Here is a 22,029-nt window from a genome sequence, read left to right on the forward strand (position 1 = left end):
TCAGGCTGCACCTCTGTGGGTTGGGCGTCAAGCTTGTCGGCTGCGGACTCCCAGTCATCATCCTCCCAGGCATCAGGGACGAGAGAAGCGCCGCCCTTCTTGACCATCTTTTCGGCTACTTCTCGGGTGATGTTTCCGGTGAAGCGACCCAGCTCTGTGATAACGTGACCGTAATGGTGGGGGTGGGTGAAGCCTCACTGGGGTGTTGAAGCCTGCCTGCCAAAAGGTGGTGGGCGATCGATCGGTTGAGGAAGCTGAGACCTGAAAGGGAGGGGAGAGGTGTGTGCTGTGACCGTGACGGGGCGAGCGGTGATCTCGGGCTAATGTGGGAGCATTGGATGAGTGGATAGGATGAATGTGAACACACAAGAACCAAAAATGGCAGGTTGTCCAAAGGGTGGTGAAGTCGATGCTCACGATGAAGTTAAAGGTAGAGGGGAAAAAAAGGTGGGATGAGATGAGTGAGGTTAACGGACCCCTTGTCGGTTGTGCCTTGGTCAGAGGCGTCCGAGGCGGCTACGGCTATTTTTTTTCTTTTCTAAAAGCTCCCCTCAGCTGGTCTATGGACATGACAGTTACTTTGACATTCGCCTCTGCCTGGAAGGAAAATTGTGTATTGAACAAGTATCCTCTCCGGACTTGTGTGGAGGGGCACCCAGGGGTCAGCAGGCGCATCGGATCTTGGAAACACCCTTGGAATGGTGGGGTCGGCTGGGCCCGAGTGACAGGCAGGTGAGCGATGTCCATTTCACCTCATACCCAACTACTCCATCACCCGGTGCGGTGCTTAGGCAAATCTGCGACGGAGTAACCTCAACTTTGGCTTCGTCAACAGGATTTGGCAAAAAAGCCCACATTTCAATACTTCCTTTCAAGCCCTCGAGGCCTTTATTCAAAAAATCCCCCGAGACCCCCTCACCAGCTCTTGGCACATCCTCCTACAACCCAGTTGGGATTCAAGGTGAGTTCAGAAGTTACCGCCGAGCGGTGACACAAACAACCCAACCCCAGGATATACATGGACAAATAACTCATCACTTTTCAGGAACCCGCAATTACACAACGTTGAAGGAAATCAATTCAACAGCAAACACAATGGCAGCAGGCGGCGCAAAACTCCAGACGCCCAGCTCCGAGGCCGGGGGAAGCATCCGAGACGACCCCAAGGCTTCTTCGGCGGCAATAGCGGCCGCACCCAGCTGGAACAATAAGAAGTTCAGAGAAGAGTACGAGTCTTTCAAGGCGAAACTTCTGGACCAGAGATTCGACCCAAGTAAGTGAACCTTATTGTTTTTTTTTTCTTTCTTTTCATCCTCCCCTCTCTACTGGTGAATGAAAGGCCGTGATGGCACCCAACTCAACGACATTGTTGAAACGAGTTGAGAGGAAGATATGAGAGGGCTCAGCTTACAGAATTTGTTTTACTTGAACAGAACATTTCCCAGACCCGTTGCTTCCAAGAAGCGGCTCTGATCCCCGAAATAACCCAAAGACGACGCCGGAGGCTGAGCGACGGATCGACAAGATCATCGCCGAGTACAAGGCTAGAAGTTGAGGAAGCAATTTGCGCATAGCCGTCATTTGTTTTTGTGTTATGAGATTCTTTGGTTGCTTCGAGGGGAGCGGAGGGGCTGAAGATATTCGTTGATCCATCCTTAAATCTGCAATTGCGGTGGGAAAGGACGACAGAACAAAAGAACATTTGGAAGGATTGCGACCTCTTCATTATGTGTGTGAGAGTATGTCGTCTACATTGACTCTTTGTTTCGATTGTTTGATGCCCGAAATAGAGGGCAGTTTCAACACACGTTTTTACGTGAAAGAGAACTTTTCATTCAACTTTTCTTTCTCCATTGTCAAACCCCATGGAAACCCCGAACCTTGGTAAAAGCGAGAAAAAAGACAAGGCAAGGCAATTATCTGAATCATAGAGAGGCCGAGTGACTACCAGAGCCTTGTGGGGCTTCTTGAGTCTTGAGGTGTATACGGAGATAGGTTGGTAGGGTGAGGTAGTCACGCGGACCAGACAGGTTCGCGGGTCATTCACCTCTTTCAACCACCGACCAACCACCCACCCGACCTTATTCCCTTTTCTTGCCTCGCCCTCGAAATTGTAACGGAGATGGGCTCAGCCCAGCTCAGCAAAGTCAGACCGGAAAAAGCAGTGAATAAAAGCCCTCTCGACTTTCTTCATCTGAAAAAGTCCCATTTTGGTCGTGTAATTACCCTAATCAGGCATATAGCCCATCTCCGATTGTTCACTCATTCACCTCTTCGGCCACCGCCCATATTCGAGGAATCGCCCTTTTCGTCCTTTGAATGACATACAAAGGCGTGCTTGACGCCTACCAGTGTAGAATATTTCTCTGGTTCTTCATACATCCTTCGTACACTTTCGCGGGTCTGAAGAAGAAACGCAAACATATTGCAACAACAACGAAGACTTGAACAACGACCAGGCCTTCGATAGCAACATTGTTTCCAGTTCAACTTGATCAAGAATCAAGGCAATCATCTTCATCAATCTCAACCTACTCTACTCTCGTCTTGCGACTTCACGCGAAGCATGATCACACTTCCCGCCTAGGTCTCAAAGTCCAACAAAACCAAAATTCACCATATCGAAGGGGTTGAACCAGGTCAAGGGGAGCACTTACACTACATCAAACATCTCAACTACAAGACTTCATAATGGCCAACCCCCAAACCCCATCCACCGGTGCCGGCGCCGGCGCCGACATCCTCACACCCAACACCAACGCCTCCAACCTCAAGCCCATCACCAAAATCAGACTCCTGCCCTCCAAGCCCATCCTCACCCCGCCCACAACAACAGGCACAACCACCCCGAAGCCCGGCACCAAGCCCAAGGCTATCAAGCTCAAGCTCAAGGCCTCGTCTTCCTCGTCTTCAGCCTCCGCCGCCAGTCGCCGCCGGAAACTCCACCGCCACGAAAACGTCGCGGGCTCCCGTCGTTCCTCTGAGCCTGGTACTCCGGTATGCCCAGCCGTAGCAGCAAGCCTAGCATCAACAGGCACAGAGGTAACAGAGTCAACAGTCTCAGAGACGCCGACCCCAGAGGCACCAGCAACAGCACCACTCACAACCTACGCCTCACCCTTCACCTCCCTCTACACCACCAACGCCCGCGTCGACCACTGGCTCAACCAGCAAGTCGCACTTCACGCGGCCCGCGTATCCCCCTTCTCCGCCTTCTCTGCGGCGGCGGCGATTGCCAACCCCAAGAAGAAGCCGAGGATCCTCATCTCGACGCGGAATCTCGCGTGGATGAGAGCGGGTAATGGCGTCTGGGTGAAGGTCCCGCTTACGAGTTGGAAGGAGAAGCAGATGAGGCCTATTACCAAGATTGTGTTGAGTCCGAGTTGGAGTCAGTGAGTGAGTGTGTGAGACATACACACACATACACATACACATACACAGGCGCGCAGAGGAAGAGAGAGAGAGAGAGAGAGAGAGCAGAGCATCGTACATGTGGGCACCGATGTATACTGCCAGCCGGGAACAAAAGACGTCCCACTTACGAATTACGAACTTGGATCAAAGCATCAGAGCGAGCGTTCGTTTAGAGAGATACCCCTTCTCCATCGTTGGATTTCATTAGATACAGGAGAAGAAGAAGAAGAAAAGGCACGAGGAACAATGTCTTGTCTTATCGGAAGCATACGGTATACCACACCCATGGGGCGTTACGGCATCAGAAACGACTACAGAACGGGTTCCCACATAGACAGAATCCTGGACGTCTCACATGGGGAAAGGGGGGATGGGGAGGGTCCTTTCGTTTCATGGAGCTTCCCTTCTTTGACTGCTATACCGATAATTACTTGCTCAGCGGTATATCTGTATCGGATATGGACAGAAAAGAGACAGAGGCATGATTAGAAACTCTTTCGCGAGAGGGTATATCATAGATGATAGATGCTCCGGCAATTACGATAATAATGAGACTGCGAGACTGTTAGGTTCTAATCTCCCGCTTTTTTACAAGAGTGACCTTGAGTTGGATGTACGCTCCGCTACCTCGGCGACGGAGATGAGAGTACCTGTCAAGCAGGGTGAACTGTGGTGGGCTTGCTCGAACGATATATTACTTGATGCGACTTACTGTGACTGCCGAATCTACCGTGGTGATAGTTGAACAACTAAAGGAAATCATGATTGCGTCTGGTCTTCTTACTGAGGTCCTCCACAGTCAAACAAATGCCAAGAAAGCAGCCCAGAAGCGGTAGGCTTGCGGCTCGTTCCAGTATGGGAGCCGCCGTTGACCCATCATCATTGGTAGAAAGGTGGGACATATCGAAACTGTATCGGTCCAAACCTTGAACTTGGCTCTCGTTCTCTCATTCTCTCTCATATTCCCAGATTGATCTAGATCGTCCGGCTTTGGCACATGGCAATCCGAAAAAAAGGGCATCGACCCCTCATCGGCAGAACACGGAGAGCATTGACGTCGAGCTTGCATCTTTACGCATGAAGCTGCCCAACGGCACGCGAGGGTCCGTCAGACCTAAGTTCACCTAACCTATAAAGAATGAAAGCATCAGAGATCTATTCGAGGCCGACGGGATCTTGCTTGAGCTGCCAAGAACGTGGACCATTGCAAGCTGATGCCGAATGGCGAGTCTCACAAGTTCGAAAGTTGTTCTCATGCACGAAGGGTCGTACAAAGAAGCACGTAGGTTCATCGGCATGTGGGTTCCGAGATGAGGGGGAAATGCCAGTCAATGAGGAACTCGGGCCATAGCTTGGACGAAACCTTTACTTTGCTGGGTTGACAAACCGGGATGGGCGAGGTGCAGATCCGGCGGGTCGGGTCGAGTGTCTCTTCGGACGAGTCTAGGTATCGCTCAGGACGTTGTGTGGTTGCGAAACGTTGGTGAAAGACGCGCGGTCGCGCGGTAGAAGAGACTTGAAGGAGAGTTTGGGTGTACAGTAGTACGAAGAGGAGATTGGACATGTTCGTTGGTCGTGCCTGACATTGGTCCATGTACTGGTGACTCTTGCATAGGTTGAGCAATTCTTGTTGGGAACATGTCGACCTTTTCTCCGTAGATGGCTATCAGACGGGACATTCTGTGCCGAGGAATCGTTACCTGATTAGCCAACTTCCCATCGAATGCTCAGACATGCGCTACGTTGTTTCGGTGAAGCATGCTCGTGTCGCCGCCGTCTCTCGTATAGCGATTAGGGAACACTGTAGCAGCGATGCAAGGCATGAGGTTGGCATTGTAGCGGCTGCATGGCGCGGCAATGAAGCGGAGCGAGCCTAATGACTCGTTGACCAAAACCCGCAAGCCCGCAAACCCGCCATGCCTCGAACGCTGGGCAACGTCGGATCAGACGGGAGCAAAGTTAGAGGCCCCACGCCCACGTCAAGGAGGACGAAGAGGAGGCAATTGACGTAGTGGAGTTGACCGGTTTGTGTAATGTAGCGGCGGGACGGCTTCTCCACCAGAAGTGAACAGCGGGGAAGATTGGCGGTTGTCGTTTGACGTCCATCATCTTGTACCAAGCGTGGGGGAATGTCGGGGTTAGAGTCTCGACATGACAATGTGGTGCTGCCAACTGAATTGTGGCGCAGGAATTCCGCATAATAGCCACTTGGGATGTAGTGTAAAGCAGGATTCAGAGGACATCCCGCGACGTAAGCACACGGTTGCAGCGAGTGGTGCTCCGGTACCGATACATTGATCTTGGATGGGGGTTGACAGGTATAGAGGACTGTGCTATGCCATGCCAGGCTGCCAGGCCAAGCGGAATTGCGAGTCGTTGCCACGAAGCCGGTCCTTCTAAGACAAGGCCTAGAGTACGTTTGGAATTGACCGATAGTTGAAGACATGTCGGTGTGGTAGGACGGATACATCAGGTGAATGATTGACTGACTAGCCTAGTATAGAGGTCAGGAGGGAAGCGCAAAGTAGAAAGTGTTCGCCATTATGACGATTGTATGCGCTTGGTGATCTCGAATACCCCAACAGCTGATGATGTCCTGTCTTTAGGCGAGTCGGCATAGCTTGCAACGGCGCTCCTCACTGGATGGCTGTAAGTCTTGCACCTTATCTGCCACGCCATGAGCGTTCCCCATCGAGAGAGACTGTCTTGGTTCAGTATTGATGAAGCTGAGCTCCTAAGCACACTAAGAGAAGCAATGGCCTACACTGGCATGCCGGTCAGCGCTTACACAGGAGTCACTGGCAACTCATCGGTCAATAGGCTATCTGACCGCCGGATTGCCACGAAGGTTCTTTTGTGCCAAATACCACCCCACATCGGGCGATTGAAGTTTCAATTTTATCGAGAGCTGTGGGAGCTGTGAAGGTGAACTTGAGCAATGGACCGGGGGTTCTATGCCCTGTACTGTGGTATAGCGTCAAAAGCTGACAATATGAAAGCCTGTAGACAGTGGCGGATATCCTGAAGGCTAAAGCTGGGATTGTCCCGAGAGATAATCCAGGCGTGGGTTATGTCTTATTGCGCTAGTGCGTGTAGGTACCTATTCGAGTTGTTGCAGATGGAGAGGCGTCAAAGGCGATGGAAGCTGCTGAGTGGTTGTGGACAGGCCGAAGCAGAGCCCCCTTCTTGGCTCAACGAGGTAATTAATGGATCACAACTGAGGTGCAGGTATCACCGGGGGAGGTAAATCGATAAGTGATAAGATAGTTAGGTTGATTGGTGTGGTGTTTGGGGGTCATTCGTCCGTGTTGATAGCTGTACATTCCAATCGCGTGGATGGGGACAAGCATACGTAGAGAGGGCGAGACCACGAGAGAATCTAGGTATCCGTACTTTGGCATGGTGTTATGTTGCAGCCAATCCTTCGCTGGAAGAGGCGCTGTGGATGTTGGTTCGTCGAGACTTTATTGACTCATCCACCTTGTCAATCGCATTGTCCGTCAAGCCCACCCACCAGCGCACCCACCCCGGCGGTTCGCTCGCGGGTTGCCCTTGTCGAATGGAGGGGAATGGCCCGCCGGCGGGTCGACGTTTTGGTTTCCCGAGGAGGATCCCTTGGGTCGGCGGTCTCGGAGGGAAGCCGGCGAAGCCCCCCCCACCAGCCTGGCCTGGGGCCCGCCGAAGAGATCCATGGCCAAAGCCTTTCATTCGTAGCGCGGTAATGCGGCGCTTTCCTTGCAATGACTTGTGTCGCTCAGCCCGGAGATGATGTTTGATATTGGTATCCAGATACCTAGCCTGGTGCGGCTGGTCAGTCTGCTCTGGTTGGCAGTTGGTCATTCCCCTCTGGATCTTGGGTCTGTTCTAGAAGGTCGTCTGGAACAATGCTCCCCTGCAACGGAGCAAGCCTAGCCGAAGTGTGGCGCGATGGCACCCTAAGTATAACTTGGAAGGCGTGGCGTTTCTTTTCGGAATGACTTACAATGTCAGATATTGAGGAGGAGAATGAATCAGACACCTCGAGGTTCGGAGGTTCTTCCTTAAGGAACTGAGGAAGGTATCAAAGCTTGTCTCATGGTTGCTTCTGGGGAGGGCACCGAGAGACAGGCGGGGACGACTACTGCAGTCAAGTACGTACAGTAAGGCGCAGACGTAAGGTAAGGCAGAAGGAGAGGCGAGTCCAAAAAGGGAATCCGTGAAAAGAGTGCAGGTGCAAGTGGAAGCAGATGCAAGAGGCATGAGGCACTGCGTAAGGTAGGCGGATTGAGGTACACCTGCTGCATCTGCTCTGCACCTGCACCTGCGCCTGCATCGGCTTGGGGGGCTGTAAGTTGTACCTTAACATGCCCTGTACATGTCGCGAGATATCTTCCGTTGACAGTATGTGAGCATGCACCAGGGCAGTCTCACCGGGGCAAACACCAGATACCTCAAGATGCAGTCATCCAGCCAGTCGCCATCTGATTATTCCCGGGGCGCAAATTGGACAAACAGAGCGCGGTAAGCACAGGCGGATTGGCCGTTGATTTGTGGAATGCTGTGGAGGCAATCCAGAACCCTTTGGAAAGTCTCAAACTCCCTAAAACGGCATTCCGAGCTCTGTACGGAGTGCCCGTACTTTAGAGTCTCTTGAACTTTTTCTTCATACCTACTCATGTATGTGAACACACACACATAGGGTGGCGGTATCTAGATTGTCTTGGTGTCTTGGTGCTGCCTCACTCATTCTCTCTCCAGCTTTCTCTCACATTTACTCTGTGAGGTATTGTCAAAGTATGTCGATGTTACCGTTGACTACCTTAGATACCCTTCAGACCGTATGTGGAGTTATCTTTTGGCCGGCGGGCTAATACCTTACCTTACCTTTACCTTGCACCTGCATCGCGCCTTCCACCGGCACCTTAGGTAGATTGTGACTCTTCTCCCTGACACCGTCGACCGTCCGGTACAAGTGAGAGCTGGCCCGGAATTCCTGACCTTTCTTCTTTACCTCTACCTTACTCCGTACCTTAGACCTGGCACTCGAAGTAGAAAGGGCTAGGCTTTCCCATATAACAACTCCCGTCACCATTGGGAATGATATCCAGGCGTCCAACGGGTACCGAGTAAGGTAGGACGCAGCCTCTGTGATCTGTGACAGGCACCTTCCTTCCACACAAAGACCCCACTTTCAAAGAGAAAGGGCAGGCTTTGGTTCTTGAATCCGGGTCGCCGCTTTCCTCTCACGCCTCTTACCTCACTCCGCCTCACCTCCTCCTCTCCTCGCCTGCAAGCTGCCACTCGCAGAGTTCCGGCTCCCACGCTCATGCTTATGCTCACATCCTCTTTACCTCACCTCATCTCACCGATCCGACGACCACCTACCTACTCCCTCAGGTCAGCTTTATTATTTACCCCACGAAATACTCGCGGGGCGCCTCACTGGCCAACTTTCCACCTCACTTCACCTCACCTCACCTCAAAGGTCAACTCTCCACGCTTGACCTTATTTCGACTCGTCCGTCTCCACCCTTGAAGGCTCAAACCCAATTTTTCCAGGTTCCCAGAATCGGGTCGTTTTCTCCCCTCACGAACCGGAACCCTCGACGGAGTACGTAGTAGTATCCTCGAGAGTCGAGAACTACAGCACATTCTACCACAGTACGGGTGCCACTTCACGATCCACCCCTCTGGCCAGCCTCTCGCTATCACTGGATGTTGTCATCGCCATCATCACGGACTCCCTGGCTTCCATTCGGGCCTTAGCTTGGGTAACCTCAGTCCATTCGACACTGACTGGGCTGCGACCTTACGCTGTCACTGCCGACCCACTTTCACACCTCACGATACCCAAGCACCCAAGGTACCTACCTACACCAACCTTACCTTACAAGAGTACCGTCCAGTGATCCGTACCCAACGGGAGACAAGACACCTCACTGCTCGCAGCCGCTCTGCCCTCCTGCGTTCCATCCGGCCTGGTATTAAACCTTTCCTTTCTTTCCCCCTCCACTGGTGACTGACTGGAAGTGCGTACCTCAGTTCAGCTTGCACAGCATACCTATATTCACCTCCACAGCTGGGGCGCTGTGTACAGACACTCGACACCAACCTGGAAAGGTACCTACAAAAAAGAAGGACGGCAAAAAAGGCAGGAAGCAACAAACCTCCAGTCTCAACTGGACCCAGTCACGCCTTCCCCTCTTGTGGCTCCTGTCCGCCCCCTCCCCTACCGCCTCCACCCTCCCGCCTCCACTCCCACGCACACAACCTGAAGGCAACCCGATCTCATAGCGTGGTCCGGCTCTCTCTCACTCTCCATCCCACTCTCACACTCTCAACTTCTCAACCCCCTCCAGCGAGAGAGAGCGAGAAAAAAAAAACCAAGTCTCCAATTTCACCTCCGAAAAATCACATCACCCGCAACCGAAACCGCAACCGCAACGGCAGCCGCGTCTTACTCGCCGCCACTTCCTCTCACAAACTAAACTCACAACTCTCACACCGCATTCTCACACACACACACACACACACACACTCTCTCTCTCTCTCTCTCTCTCTCTCTCTCGCACGCACACACCTGCGCGAGACCTCACCCCCATCTGCCGCCCGTCTCTTGTGCCCACCAATCCCTCGGCATCGCGGTGATATCACGGGCCTGTTTTGACGTCAACCAAGGATCCAGGCCTCTGCCTCGACTAGGCCTTCACCTTCACCGTCCGTCACACAAAGACGCCAGCTAGCAACCATGTCCGGCTCCGAGGGTGCACATGCAAACACAAACACAGGCGGCTTCGACCTGTTGAAGCGCGCGACACAGGCCATGATGATGTCAGGCTCGACTTCTAGGTATGTGCAATTTTTCGTTATGCCTCTCTGCCCTGCTCTATGGAGTACACCCTTTGCACCCTCTCTGCCTGCTACCTTTTGCTCCAATTCCGACCCCTTTTTGCACCCATTTTATATTGTCTCTCTCAATGCCTTTCTTTTGAATCCTGCACCGGCCAGTTGGTCGAACTGCTTCACCGCGTGCTCGGTCAAAGCTGTGGCGCTAGCTTGCTTGCTCACTCTGTTCGGCTTGCGTTGTGACGCCTTTCCTATTCGCTTGATACCCGTCCTTTATTTCCCTCTACACATGGTACTTCACCCTGGCGTGCCTGCCTCTCGCCTGGTTGCTTCTTCAAAGCTAGAGTTGCGTAACCATGCAAAGTACCGTTTCCTGTCTCCGTCACTAGCTAGGCTTGGTGGGCGTTCGAGACCCTATCTCCTCATATGTCATCGACGCTTTTCATTACCTTTCACCACCCCGTCACATTACCTTGTCGTTTCCATAGGTACCCCCGATCTTCCCCGCGGCGCATTGGACCCTGGAAGGAGCCTCTCTTCTTGAAGGTTGCCCGTTCCATGCGGCATGTCATCGTCGGACATAGACACATACTACCCAAAAGCGTGGCGATGGAGGGGTGGCTGGCGAACGAGGGGCTTTTCCTGTCGCCTGTTCACTCCTGCACTCGATGGGTTCGGGTCAGGATGTTCCTCATTTGGCTAGTGCCAGAGGCCGATGCCGTCAACGGCCCTTTCAGCCTACTGCTGAGGGACCCCAGACGATCCCGGACGAGTGTCCGAGGCTGCAAGCAAACTGAGCCCATTCCCATTCCCGCCCTATCCTACCGTGGTCTAAGAGCTTGTTCACTTGACTGGTTTCTCCACCACCGGCACACGTTCGCTGCGAGTAGGCGCCGGTGGCAGGCATACCTGAAGCTGACCTTTGCTCCGTGGACCACGTCGTGGGTGAGTGTGATATACGACGCATCAGTCCAAGGTCCTGTTACACCCCTCATCCAGCACTCGCTTGCACATGCAAATCACCGCGTACCCCTCGTCCCATCCCTTCCCCTACCCATGTTCACCTACCTACCTTACCTGAACCCTTCGTTCGGTCGCCAATGCGGCGACAAGACTAGAAGATGGCAAAAAGAGGTGTAGAGACGCGGGGGCCGCCATGACCAGGACGCCAGAGCCAGTCCAAGAGCCAATGCTGCAAGAGGCTTATCAAAGTTGAGAAGCCTGACTCGTCCAACAATGGTCCAACAACCAAAGGAGGAATAACCAGTCATTCTTGCTCTAGTCAAGTCAGCATTGAAGCTCTCCCTGCACCTCGCATCGTCTGAATGGTTTCCCCCTCTTCCCCTTCCCCCTCCGCCCGCCCAGCGTCCTTGCCCCGCCATTACATTTACTAAAAACCTCCGATCCAAGGCCTTGACTAGTGTTCGAGGACCTATGAAGACGGGGCGTCTTCGGAACAAAAAAGTCCACTTTACTCATGTTTTCTATTTGACGGTTCTTCCCTTTTGGTCCTTTGCATCATCCCTCCTCCTCATCCCCGAACTGCGCTACCTACCTACCCGGCTAGCTATTGCGACGGCATCCTTGCTTCCACCCCCAAGCCCAATAGAGGAAGAAGAGAAGAGAGAGAAAAAAAATTTACCCGTTCTTTTCCGTCAGAGGCACACACGGAGGGACGCACACAAGGCAGAACTCCTCCCTACTCCGCCTCGCTTCAATTCTTCGTCCTCACCACAAGTACCCAAGTGTGGTCATGGTCTTGGCAGCCGTCATGAGCTAGCTCTTGACTCTAAATTTTGCCTCCGCTTTTCGCTGTGTTGCTCAGCGTGTCATCCCTCTGTTTCTGTTGTCCAACCCACGAATTCCCCTCCTCCGCGCAGTATCCGCCACAATTAAAGATGAATCTCACTGTTAACCACCCCAGCAGGACTCCCGCGGCCGCACCTGACGAAGATGGCGCGGATCAGATCGGCTTTGATACGCCCCGCTCCGGGGTGGCGACCCCTCAACCCGACCTCCATGACAAACGCCTGCCGGGCATTATGAGCTACTTCGGCCAGGTTCGTACAGATTCTTCTCACAATTCTGTATCTGCCCCTGTCGCGTCGGATCGCAATCGAGGACAATCGCTTCCTGGTCCCTCAACGAAACAAGTCGAGACGGACGGGAAGGCTTCTCAGGTCAGCTCAGTGGATGCTGTGCCCGGTGGCGATCCTGAACCAACATCCCCATCACTCCCCCACCCCGAAGAGCGGCCATCATCACCACACACTTCATCCATGGCACTGGTTCAAACACATCAGTACCCGACACCGCCGATATCCAGACGGTCGTCGGCGGGACTTTTGAAAAGAAGTCTGTCGTTGCGATATGGAGAATCACGGTCCGCGGCATCCTCATCTGCGCGACCGAAGCTCCAAAGAGGCGTCACAGATTACCCGCAAAAATGCCACAGCCTCACCCTCATGTCCCAACCTTCAAGCATCGTGACAACTTCAGTTGTGCATGCTCATCACATATCAAATCCCAGTCTTCACAAGCCCATCACACCAACATCCCCCATTACTTTTCACGTTGGTTCAGCGCAGAAAGCCGCTTCCCTTCACAGCTCTTCGTCAGTTGATCAGCTCAAGAAGCTAACACAGTTTGCGGGATTCAAGAGCGGTCCACCAACTCCTACAAGGGCGCTTTCAACGGCGCAGCCCTCTCAGGCTGAGGAGAAGTCGACCTCCAAGAGAAGCAGCAACGAGACGGTCCCTCCTAGTGGCGTTCAGACACCCATCCGGCGCGGTACCACCGGTGCTCAAGTTCCCGCTGCTCGCGGCAAACTGACGATCAAGATCGTTGAGGCCAAGGGCTTGCGGCGTGCCAAGGACCCTTACGTCGTGGCCGTTTTCCAGAGAAGCGAGCTCATCTCAGGAGGCCCGCGCTCCGTTGAAGAGGAGGATGACGTGAACCTCCCGGCCCCCTCCTTCGGAGGCATCCCGATTCAAAGACAAGGCAGCGACTCAGGTCGCCCGGTCATGTCTATCCCTATGCGGAGCCGCCAGAGCAGCAACACCAGCATTTCCGATTACAACACATTCCGCAACCGTTCCCGTCGATCCTTTACCAGTCCAAAGTGGGACGCCGAGGCAGAATTGTAAGTTGGCGCACCGCTTAAAGCACTTGGGTTCTTGGCTGATTTTTCTGCAGTGATGTTGTTGATTCGAACATGCTGGTCGATATTTCCGTATATGACCATACCGATAAGGGAGAGGAGTTTTTGGGTCAAGTCGATTTCCAGGCCAACAGAGACTCCAGCAACCCAGTACGTGGCTGGTACCAGCTCAAGGGCCATGCCGACACGATGGCGGAGAACGCTCCTACAGGAGAGATTTACGTGGAAGCCGTCTACCAGCGAACGGAGAGAAAGCACTTTGGTCCGGAAGACTTCCAGATTCTTAAGTTGATCGGCAAGGGTACCTTTGGACAAGTTTACCAGGTCCGGAAGAAGGATACCGAACGTATTTACGCCATGAAGGTCCTGTCCAAGAAGGTCATCGTTCAGAAGAAGGAAGTTGCCCATACTGTTGGTGAGCGTAACATCCTGGTTCGGACAGCCATGTCCGACTCGCCATTCATTGTGGGCCTCAAGTTCTCATTCCAGACGCCATCAGACCTCTACTTGGTTACTGATTACATGTCTGGTGGTGAGCTTTTCTGGCATCTCCAGAAGGAGGGACGGTTCGATGAGCGAAGAGCCAAGTTCTATATCGCAGAACTTATCTTGGCCATCCAGCACCTTCACAACAACGATATCGTTTATCGTGACCTGAAGCCAGAGAACATACTGCTCGACGCAAATGGTCACATTGCCCTGTGTGACTTTGGCCTGTCAAAGGCTAACTTGACAAAGAACGATACTACCAACACGTTCTGCGGCACAACCGAGTACCTCGCTCCCGAAGTTCTTCTTGACGAGTCAGGATACACCAAGATGGTGGACTTCTGGTCGTTGGGAGTTCTAGTCTTCGAGATGTGCTGCGGTTGGAGCCCCTTCTATGCGGAGGACACCCAACAGATGTACAAGAACATCGCCTTTGGCAAGGTCAGATTTCCTCGGGACACCTTGTCACAGGAGGGTCGCAACTTCGTGAAGGGCCTGCTCAACAGAAACCCCAAGCACAGACTTGGTGCGACGGACGATGCGGAGGAGTTGAAGCGCCACCCATTCTTTGCCGACATTGACTGGGACATTCTGGCAAAGAAGCTCATCACACCTCCCTTCAAGCCCAAGTTGACCTCTGCCACAGATGTGTCGTACTTTGACCCCGAGTTCACCAACGCGCTCGATAACAACGGCTCACTTAATGAACGGGCCGCTGCTTTGTCCAAGGGATTCGCTACATCGACGCCCCTTTCGCCCTCTGTGCAGGCCAACTTCCAGGGCTTCACCTTTGTGGACGAGAGCGCTCTCGACGATCACATGAGAGATAAGGGCCGTTACGATGACGAAGAGATGCGTGATTCTCACCACCAGGACGATGACTGGGATGACCTGGAGGATATGAACCAGAGAGGCAATCGCATGAGCGGCATTGTGCGCACAACCACCAACGAAGAGCAGATGATTGGTGGTGGTCACTTTGACGTTTGATGACTTTGTGCATTCTGGTTTTTTTTTCCTAGGTACTTCTGGCTCATTTGTTTTTGGGTTCTATTTTGAGGACAAAGAAAAGTTCATCACACACAGCCTTTTCTCTCTTGCAGAAGCAAAACACGGTCATCATCATTACGAAGTCAAAAAAACGAACATTCATGGATTTCAGTGCATAAGGGCGGTCAAACCTTGCATGTGATCATTGGGCCCGGGGGTGTAATCGGTACATGGCGTTTTTTGGGCTGAAGCGATGAACATTCGGATTCCTGATCGGCCCCTCAGAATGCTGCTTTTCAAGCTAATCGAAGAGCTTTGCTTACACGCGACACAAACAATAACTACAACAACGACGATGGGCCTTGATGATAAGGCTCTGCATACCGCTCGCTGATGCTGATGCTGATGACCTCGATGCCTTCATCGGATAATGTGGATGTTTTATACCCCCATGAGTCATTACCATAGGAAACATCCGCACATCAGACATGAGGCTGCTACACAGGCATCGTTGCATTTTTGGAGGGCATTTTTCATGGAAAGGAGTGGTACCAATGGCGGAAAGACTGGCCTTTTCTAATGACATACTGCAATTCTGCGACAGACGTTTAGCGTTTAGGGCAATCTCGTGGTCCATGGTCTTGCGAGAGGGGCCTTTTGATGGGTGCCCAGACATCCAACAAAGAATCCCTCCCAAAGGTTATCTAGAGCTATGCAGTATATGGGGCGAAGAGGGTAGTGAATGGGACCAATGAAGAAAGGAGGGGTCGTCAACGGAAAGAAGTGAGAGAGGAACGCGATTAGCTCTACACAAAGCCGTCTGTAATACTGCTTAATTAGCTTTAGCTACATTTGAAAAAACAGAAATGACACTAGGTTCTCTTGACATATCTCCTTCCTGTAAAAGTCATTGTGATGTGTGATGGTGACTTGCACCAAGTTCCAGCAAAGTTGGATTTGTGGAAAACCAAGATCCGTATCTGATATAAAAGGATACTTCTCAAGATCACTACTGCCTTTATTGTATTTCTCAAGGTGCTTTCTTCAAGAAGTATGAACATGACAAGGATACGAATACCAATAGCAATAAAAATGGATCACCAGCCACCAACCATCACCAAGACGTGGGACACGTCAGGCTCGTTATTGGCAGCATCTAAAGACGCCATAGACACACACACACGCTCAACCAAGAAACAGCTCCTAGAGATTACCCCAGACAGAACCTCTAGTGAACAACGTGGACTGAGAGCATCGGTATGAAGACCGTTCGGTATCGAGTATCTCATCTGCGGAGCAGAAAGTGATCGGGTACCTGTCTCACGATAAGAAATGATCGGCGAGAGACATGGTGACGAGATATATCGACTAGGTAAGAAGCGTGCAAAAGGCAAGGGAGGCGAAGTGAGTTGTAACAAGCAGCCACGCACGCCGTCACCCTCGACTTCGAAAGGCGTGACCTAGCATAATCGTTGTGGATCACACATCGTTTGTTGTCCCAGGAACTACGCAAACCCACCTTCAGTGTGCATTGAAAACAAGACCCGTAAGCATGACGTAGATGACTCTGTTCTTTCGTCCAGGGAATCTTGGCAGACATGATGGGGAGTTCTGTCCAATACTGCGTGTTGAAGAAACACCATTTCTCGAGTATCAGTTGTCTCTTGGAAAAAAAGAGCCTCTGCCTGACGATTCTGTGTTGTGGTGGTGGTGGTGGTGGTGGTTTTGGTTCTGTTCGGGAGATCCCGGGATCTCCACAATGTCTTCACTCAAGCTCCAGAGTCAGGTATAGCGTTGCGGCGTAGAGTGTCGATTGGGAAAACAGAAGCGATAGAGTCGTCTCAATCGATTCGGCATGGGAGCTGCCGGAGTATGGTGATTATTGGTCGAGGATGTCCAGGTAAAATCACACATATGAGTGGCATGAGCCACATATACACAAGAGGAACCGATAGTTGAAGCGCATGCGAATAGCATTCCTAGCCAGCGAGGTTTAGTTGGACAATATACACGGGATTACCACCTCCCAGCACACCTTTCCCCTCGTTTCTAGGGTTCCTCTCTCTCTTTCTCCTTCTCTCCTTTCCTCTCAATCACAAAAACACGTTTCCCACTCCTTTTTGGTCGGTTCGGAGCAAGCGGCAAAGGTTACAAACCCAGAAGCCAAGGTTGGAAAAGCACTTTTCCCTCCCATCACTTCAGGATTGATGGACGTTTTTATCTTTTCGGCGGGGTAATCCGGGACGGTGTGGTTCGTTTTGAAACTTTTTTGTTTTCTTTTCCAATAACGGTTTTGCACGTCGCCGAAGCGCTCTAGTGGTGAGGCTCCTCCTCGTCCTCCTCAATCATGAGCCAGTCGTGCTTGACGGGCTCGCCGTTGGCGGCAGCAGTGGCGTCCTGGCCCTCGACCTCGACGGCCATGCTCTCGTACTCCTTCAGGCTGGCGGCGAGGTCGGCCTCCTCGGGAGACTTGGGGGTGGCGGGGATGGAGAAGGTCTGGACCTGGCCCTGGGAGTCGGACTCCTTGATGGGGGTGGGCTTGTAGGCCTTGAGCTCCTTGAGGTAGAGCTCCTGGACGAAGTCGGCTGTATCGGGGATTGCAGGTTAGTGAAATGGGTTCGGAGCAAGAGTTTTGGGGCGATGACGACAGCGACGGCATGGGCAGAAGAGGGAAGGAGGAGCAACGGGCGGATCGGAGAGATGGAAGGCCGTTAATCGGCGTAGGATTGTCGATGCGAATGTGATGGACGGCGAGTGTGTTCAAGTGATTTGCGTGACCGATAGATATCGTTATCCGGCAGCGAGGCGCACTCCCCAGCTTCGGAGCTTGGCCTCCCTTTAGCCGCACCGGCAACCCGAAATGGCCAACGCTTCGCATCGAACGCATACTCGCTCCTCCTCCGGGGCAATTGAAATCGAAGACGGGAGAAATATTGACGAACCTCTGCGGGAGACGGTGGGAGCAATGAATCCCCTCATCTGGACGGCGCTGGGCCTCGCCAGCCGGGAGACAGCCGAAGCGGCGCGCTGTTTGGGCAAAAAGTCGTCAGTTTTTTTCCTTGATTTCCGACCGACGGTCCGCGCGTCCGAACGGAGGCCGATGCCAACAGCGACAACACAACAACAACATCATCATCACGATAACGGGAAGAGAAGAGAAGAGAGAGAGAGACGTACAGTGGCTCTGGACAATTGGACGAGCATCTTGATATGTGGGTGGTGGCTGGCTCAATTGGGGACACCGGGGGGATGGGGGGAGGGAGGCGGACGACGGGTGGTTGAGGGTTTTGTACGGGATGGGACAGTAAAAAGCTGGAGTGAGCCGGTTCAGTTCTGGTTGGACGCAATGATTCCCAGCCGACCGCTGCGATTTCGATGCCTCAGGTCTCCAGGCGTAGAACCTGCCTGCCTTTTGCTGCTTTTCCCCACTTTCCCACGTCTTTCTACCTCACGCATTGCTGTAGCGGGTCGGGGAAACAACAAGCGGAGGCGGGTGGACTAAAATCACGTGAGGAACAACCGATGACACTCTACCGTCGCTGCCCATCTTCTTTCTGGCATAGATCTGATCTGAAAGGTGACTGTTAGCTGGTGAGAGGTGGTCATTGGGAGTAATTGACAGCCAAGAAGGAACGGTTTCGTCAACTTTCCCCTCCACCAAAACCACCACCGCCGACATCATAGGCTGGCACTTAACGCCGGGCACACCTACCAGTACACACCAAGAGAGTTCAAACTGCCACACTTTGTTCGGACCAAGCTTGGCCTAAGCTCCTTTGGCGATCCGGGCTAGTTCTCTCACAGCTGCAACAATCGGTTTTTTGGTGCATGACCTCATACATCCATGTCTCGCTCATACTCCCGTCATTTTCGTCACCACCAGAGTGTCTCTGCTGTTGTTCGCTGAGCTCGAAGTCGAGCTAGGTCGCCCTTCATTCATCTACTTTACTAGATACCTGTTGCGATTGATACAGTTGGTTTCGTTTCATAGACAAGCGAAAGGATATTGCAGAAGTGTGCAGGTTTAGAGATCTCTCTTACTTTGGGCATCTTGATAACTTCATCATCGTTGCTCACCTTGATATATGACTAGTGTCAGTAGAAATGGAAACATACAAGGATGCGTAAACATGCTCGAGAGCTCGTGTTCGGAGTCTGCAAGACTATTGGTCACACATGCGGATGCCGGTAGCTTAGATCAAGTGATCGTTATTGTATAAGCTATCATTCAAGAAACCCATCACCAAAAACGCCACAAACTCCGTGTTCTACCCAAGCTGCCGTCTTTTCATACTGCGGCCCCGGATCTTTCGTAGGCGTGGCAAGGTTAGCAACCTGCCATCTGTGGTATATCATTCATACAAAACAAATTAGAGGCTAATCTCTGTATCCCATATGGTCTTATCCTCTGTATTCTTGCTATCGTAAATAACAAACCCCCAACCAAGCTAGGCCGAGCGCTTATTTCTTTTGGCGGTAGGGGATGCGTTGCTGAGAATCTGGTGACTCGTGGCTCTGCTCGCGCTTGACGGTGTTGCGCTTGGACTTGCGCATCTCGCCCCAGACGGCGGATCCAATCCACGCAACTCCGAGAATAGCAGCAACCACGGAGTACGCAATGACATAGGCCCGAGATGAGCTAGCGAGCTCGAGACCGAGACCACCGTTGATAATGCCGAGAACCATCACAATTCTGCCGAACCAGACGTGGACGTGGCTAATGACACCGCGGGTCTGGAACTTCTTGTAGTAGGCGTGGTGGGCGTATCCGAGGAATGGTTGCACGGCCAAGAGGGCAACAACTACGGTACCCAAGAGGGTATGGGTTTGCGCAAAGAGCTACGCGGTATCAGCACTGCGATCTGGACTTGGAGGGTCTTGGAAACGACCCGATGGAGTACAGTCTCCCGGTTCACGAAAAAAATGAAAAAAAGCAACTCACATAACCGTTGTCGCGAGCATAAGCGTAGCCAGTGCCGAAGCCGGCCCACATGAGCAAGAAAGCAACCGACTGCCAAGCAGCGTGAGCCATCCACTTACCCACGAGGGGCATGAGAATGGCTCCGATGGGGTAAAGGGCAACGAATACGATCGTCATTATGATCCCGTGGGCGAGGAGGACCTTGGACGAAACACCGCCGCCTCCATTAAATACAACACCGCCGCCGCCGCTGGTGGAGCCGCCATTCCCGCTTCCACTGCCGCTGCCGCTGCCGCTTCCATTGCCACTATTACCCGAGTTAGTCGTAAAAGGGTTGCTGTCGGTCTGGACCGTTGCCTGGGTCAGGTCGAGGTTGAAGTTGGTATGCTCGTCGTGCTGCTGGATGCTCTGGCTGGTACTGGCAGAGTTTATGGCGCTGCCTGACTTCCAGGCAGCGATCCAGGAGCTGGAAGCCGAGTTCAAGGACATGGAACCACTGCTCCAGGACGCGCAGTTGGTGCAGCGGACGTTGGCGACCATGTTGCCGTTCACGATACCGGAGCCGCTGAGAAGCTCGAGGGTGGTGCTTGACGAGAGGGTAGGCATGTTGTGGCCACGCGCAGTGCGAGGGCTGATGGTAACATTGCCGTTTCCGTCGGCATACATCAGGAACATGTTGGCGTTCGACATGGACGAACCCGTGCCGAGGGAAATCCACTGGTAGCTGGTGGGGGCAGACATCTGGAAGTACATGTTGCCGCTGCCGGAACTGGACGAAGCCGCCGGGACAGCAACGCGGAAGCAAACATCAGTGTTCGGGCAAGCCTGAATAGCGTCGGCGGAGGCTGTCGCCGCATCTGTCGACACTGTTAGTATCAGTGGTCTGGGAGAGATGCCTCAAGACATACAGAGCGCGGCCGCGAGAGAGGAAGCTGCGAAGGCCTTCATCGTGTCCGCTGATAAGGCGTGTTTATCGAGGTCGTTACTGTTGGTTGTGTTAGTTCACATCTATATGAGAACTATCATGGAGGCCTCAGAGGATCTTAAATCAAAGACAGTGGGATGGAGTGGGGGTCGGGATGTAACGTACATACTTGGTGTGTTGTGTGATGTGCAGGGAGGCTCCGGACTGAAGGTTGGAGTGACACGGCAGTTGGAGTCTGGATGGGGTGTAGAATGGTGGGAGCTCCGGGGGTTCTTATGAAGATGTGACGGATGCGCGACGGCAATCCAGCTCCGTGGTAGTCGATGGCGGAGATGTGCAGTGCGGATGCCAGGTTCAAAGCGGCGAACAGAGAAGGGCCGGAGCTTTCACCGTGGCTTTGCTCCCTTTGCCAACCGTTTTGCTATGATTTGCGTTTATTGGCACTTGCTCTTCTTTCCCCACGTCGTTTTCCATGAGATCTTGGCGACGTCTTCATACACTAGCACAAAGTCATCCCGTTTTTACTTCTCGAGTCTGTTCCGAGAGTCAGGCCCTGGCCCATGCCTCTCTATTCTTCACGCCCACCCACTCGTTGCTGGATCTCTGCTTGGGGGAGTGCGGGCAGTGAGAGTCGACTTTCTCTGACAGGTCCAGCCACGCAGGGGATGACCCCTGGGGCACTTGTAACCGACGCATAAGATGGCCGGCTGCAGGCTGTATCGGAACACTCTGTACTATCGGTGATTTTTGTTGGAGGCGCTCTAGAGAAGGCTAGAGATCAGCATGTGTCTGGCGGCACATCTTGGCTAACACAGCCACGCAGATGAGGAGCTGCTGTCGGCTTGATAGCACAGCTAGTAGCTTGGTAGCTTCGTGTCGTAGTGTAGAGAAAGGTGGTCGGCCATGGGAGGAAACTGAGAGTTGGGCCCACGTCGACGGACCCGGTCGGTTCAACACGTTCCCCGGGCCAGTAAAGCCTAAAAAATGGGAAGATGGACTAATCAGGCACAGGCTCCCCTAGTCGTAAATTTGACTCCTTGCAGCGTGTCTTGGATGCGGTCTACTCTCTTTTAGGGTGTCAGACACAATTGGAATGGATATGATTGGGTAAAGAGATTAGTCCAGCCCCTGCAATGCCGAAGGGGAAGTCCTGGTCCGTCCGAGGCTGCTGGAAGAGAGCATTTGGTTCCCATTGAGTCCTTGACCGAACCTGCTGTGACACAGTGGCATGAAAAGTTGACACCTACAAGGTAGCTAGTGACGAGTAGGCCAGAGAGAATTCCGCTTGCTGGCCCAGTAAGGGAG

General features: G+C 52.8%; 6 protein-coding genes across 6 annotated transcripts; 3 read left to right on the forward strand and 3 right to left on the reverse strand.

Annotated features, from left to right (window-relative positions):
• Positions 1 to 378: 378 nt before the first annotated feature.
• BDZ83DRAFT_646741 (uncharacterized protein) lies at positions 379 to 1,555 on the forward strand (the record flags this gene model as incomplete). The annotated part of the gene is made up of 4 exons (XM_060510003.1): positions 379 to 430; positions 836 to 961; positions 1,046 to 1,273; positions 1,434 to 1,555. 4 exons carry the CDS (start codon positions 379 to 381, stop codon positions 1,553 to 1,555), a joined length of 528 nt encoding a protein of 175 aa, XP_060370908.1.
• Positions 1,556 to 2,691: 1,136 nt separating this feature from the next.
• Positions 2,692 to 3,748, forward strand: BDZ83DRAFT_646742 (uncharacterized protein; the record flags this gene model as incomplete). Its single annotated transcript, XM_060510004.1, has 3 exons — positions 2,692 to 3,298; positions 3,319 to 3,392; positions 3,623 to 3,748. 3 exons carry the CDS (start codon positions 2,692 to 2,694, stop codon positions 3,746 to 3,748), a joined length of 807 nt encoding a protein of 268 aa, XP_060370909.1.
• An 845-nt stretch (positions 3,749 to 4,593) lies between these two features.
• BDZ83DRAFT_342555 (uncharacterized protein) lies at positions 4,594 to 5,148 on the reverse strand. The gene has a single exon (XM_060502469.1). The coding sequence runs from the start codon at positions 5,006 to 5,008 to the stop codon at positions 4,703 to 4,705; it is 306 nt and encodes a 101-aa protein (XP_060370910.1). The 5' UTR covers positions 5,009 to 5,148; the 3' UTR covers positions 4,594 to 4,702.
• A 6,989-nt stretch (positions 5,149 to 12,137) lies between these two features.
• Positions 12,138 to 14,878, forward strand: BDZ83DRAFT_566019 (kinase-like domain-containing protein; the record flags this gene model as incomplete). The annotated part of the gene is made up of 3 exons (XM_060503819.1): positions 12,138 to 12,299; positions 12,543 to 13,381; positions 13,435 to 14,878. 3 exons carry the CDS (start codon positions 12,138 to 12,140, stop codon positions 14,876 to 14,878), a joined length of 2,445 nt encoding a protein of 814 aa, XP_060370911.1.
• Positions 14,879 to 16,700: 1,822 nt separating this feature from the next.
• On the reverse strand, positions 16,701 to 18,254 carry BDZ83DRAFT_600916 (ATP synthase complex subunit H-domain-containing protein). The gene is made up of 2 exons (XM_060507063.1): positions 17,821 to 18,254; positions 16,701 to 17,463 (listed from the first exon to the last, which is right to left on the reverse strand). Exons 1-2 carry the CDS (start codon positions 17,855 to 17,857, stop codon positions 17,192 to 17,194), a joined length of 309 nt encoding a protein of 102 aa, XP_060370912.1. The 5' UTR covers positions 17,858 to 18,254; the 3' UTR covers positions 16,701 to 17,191.
• A 1,085-nt stretch (positions 18,255 to 19,339) lies between these two features.
• BDZ83DRAFT_646746 (uncharacterized protein) lies at positions 19,340 to 20,747 on the reverse strand (the record flags this gene model as incomplete). Its single annotated transcript, XM_060510005.1, has 3 exons — positions 19,340 to 19,717; positions 19,821 to 20,656; positions 20,708 to 20,747. The coding sequence occupies 3 exons, from the start codon at positions 20,745 to 20,747 to the stop codon at positions 19,340 to 19,342; spliced, it is 1,254 nt and encodes a 417-aa protein (XP_060370913.1).
• Positions 20,748 to 22,029: the final 1,282 nt, after the last annotated feature.

Source organism: Colletotrichum acutatum, assembly GCF_030867785.1.
Source record: "Colletotrichum acutatum strain CBS 112980 chromosome Unknown BDZ83scaffold_5, whole genome shotgun sequence".
Lineage (NCBI taxonomy): Eukaryota > Fungi > Ascomycota > Sordariomycetes > Glomerellales > Glomerellaceae > Colletotrichum > Colletotrichum acutatum.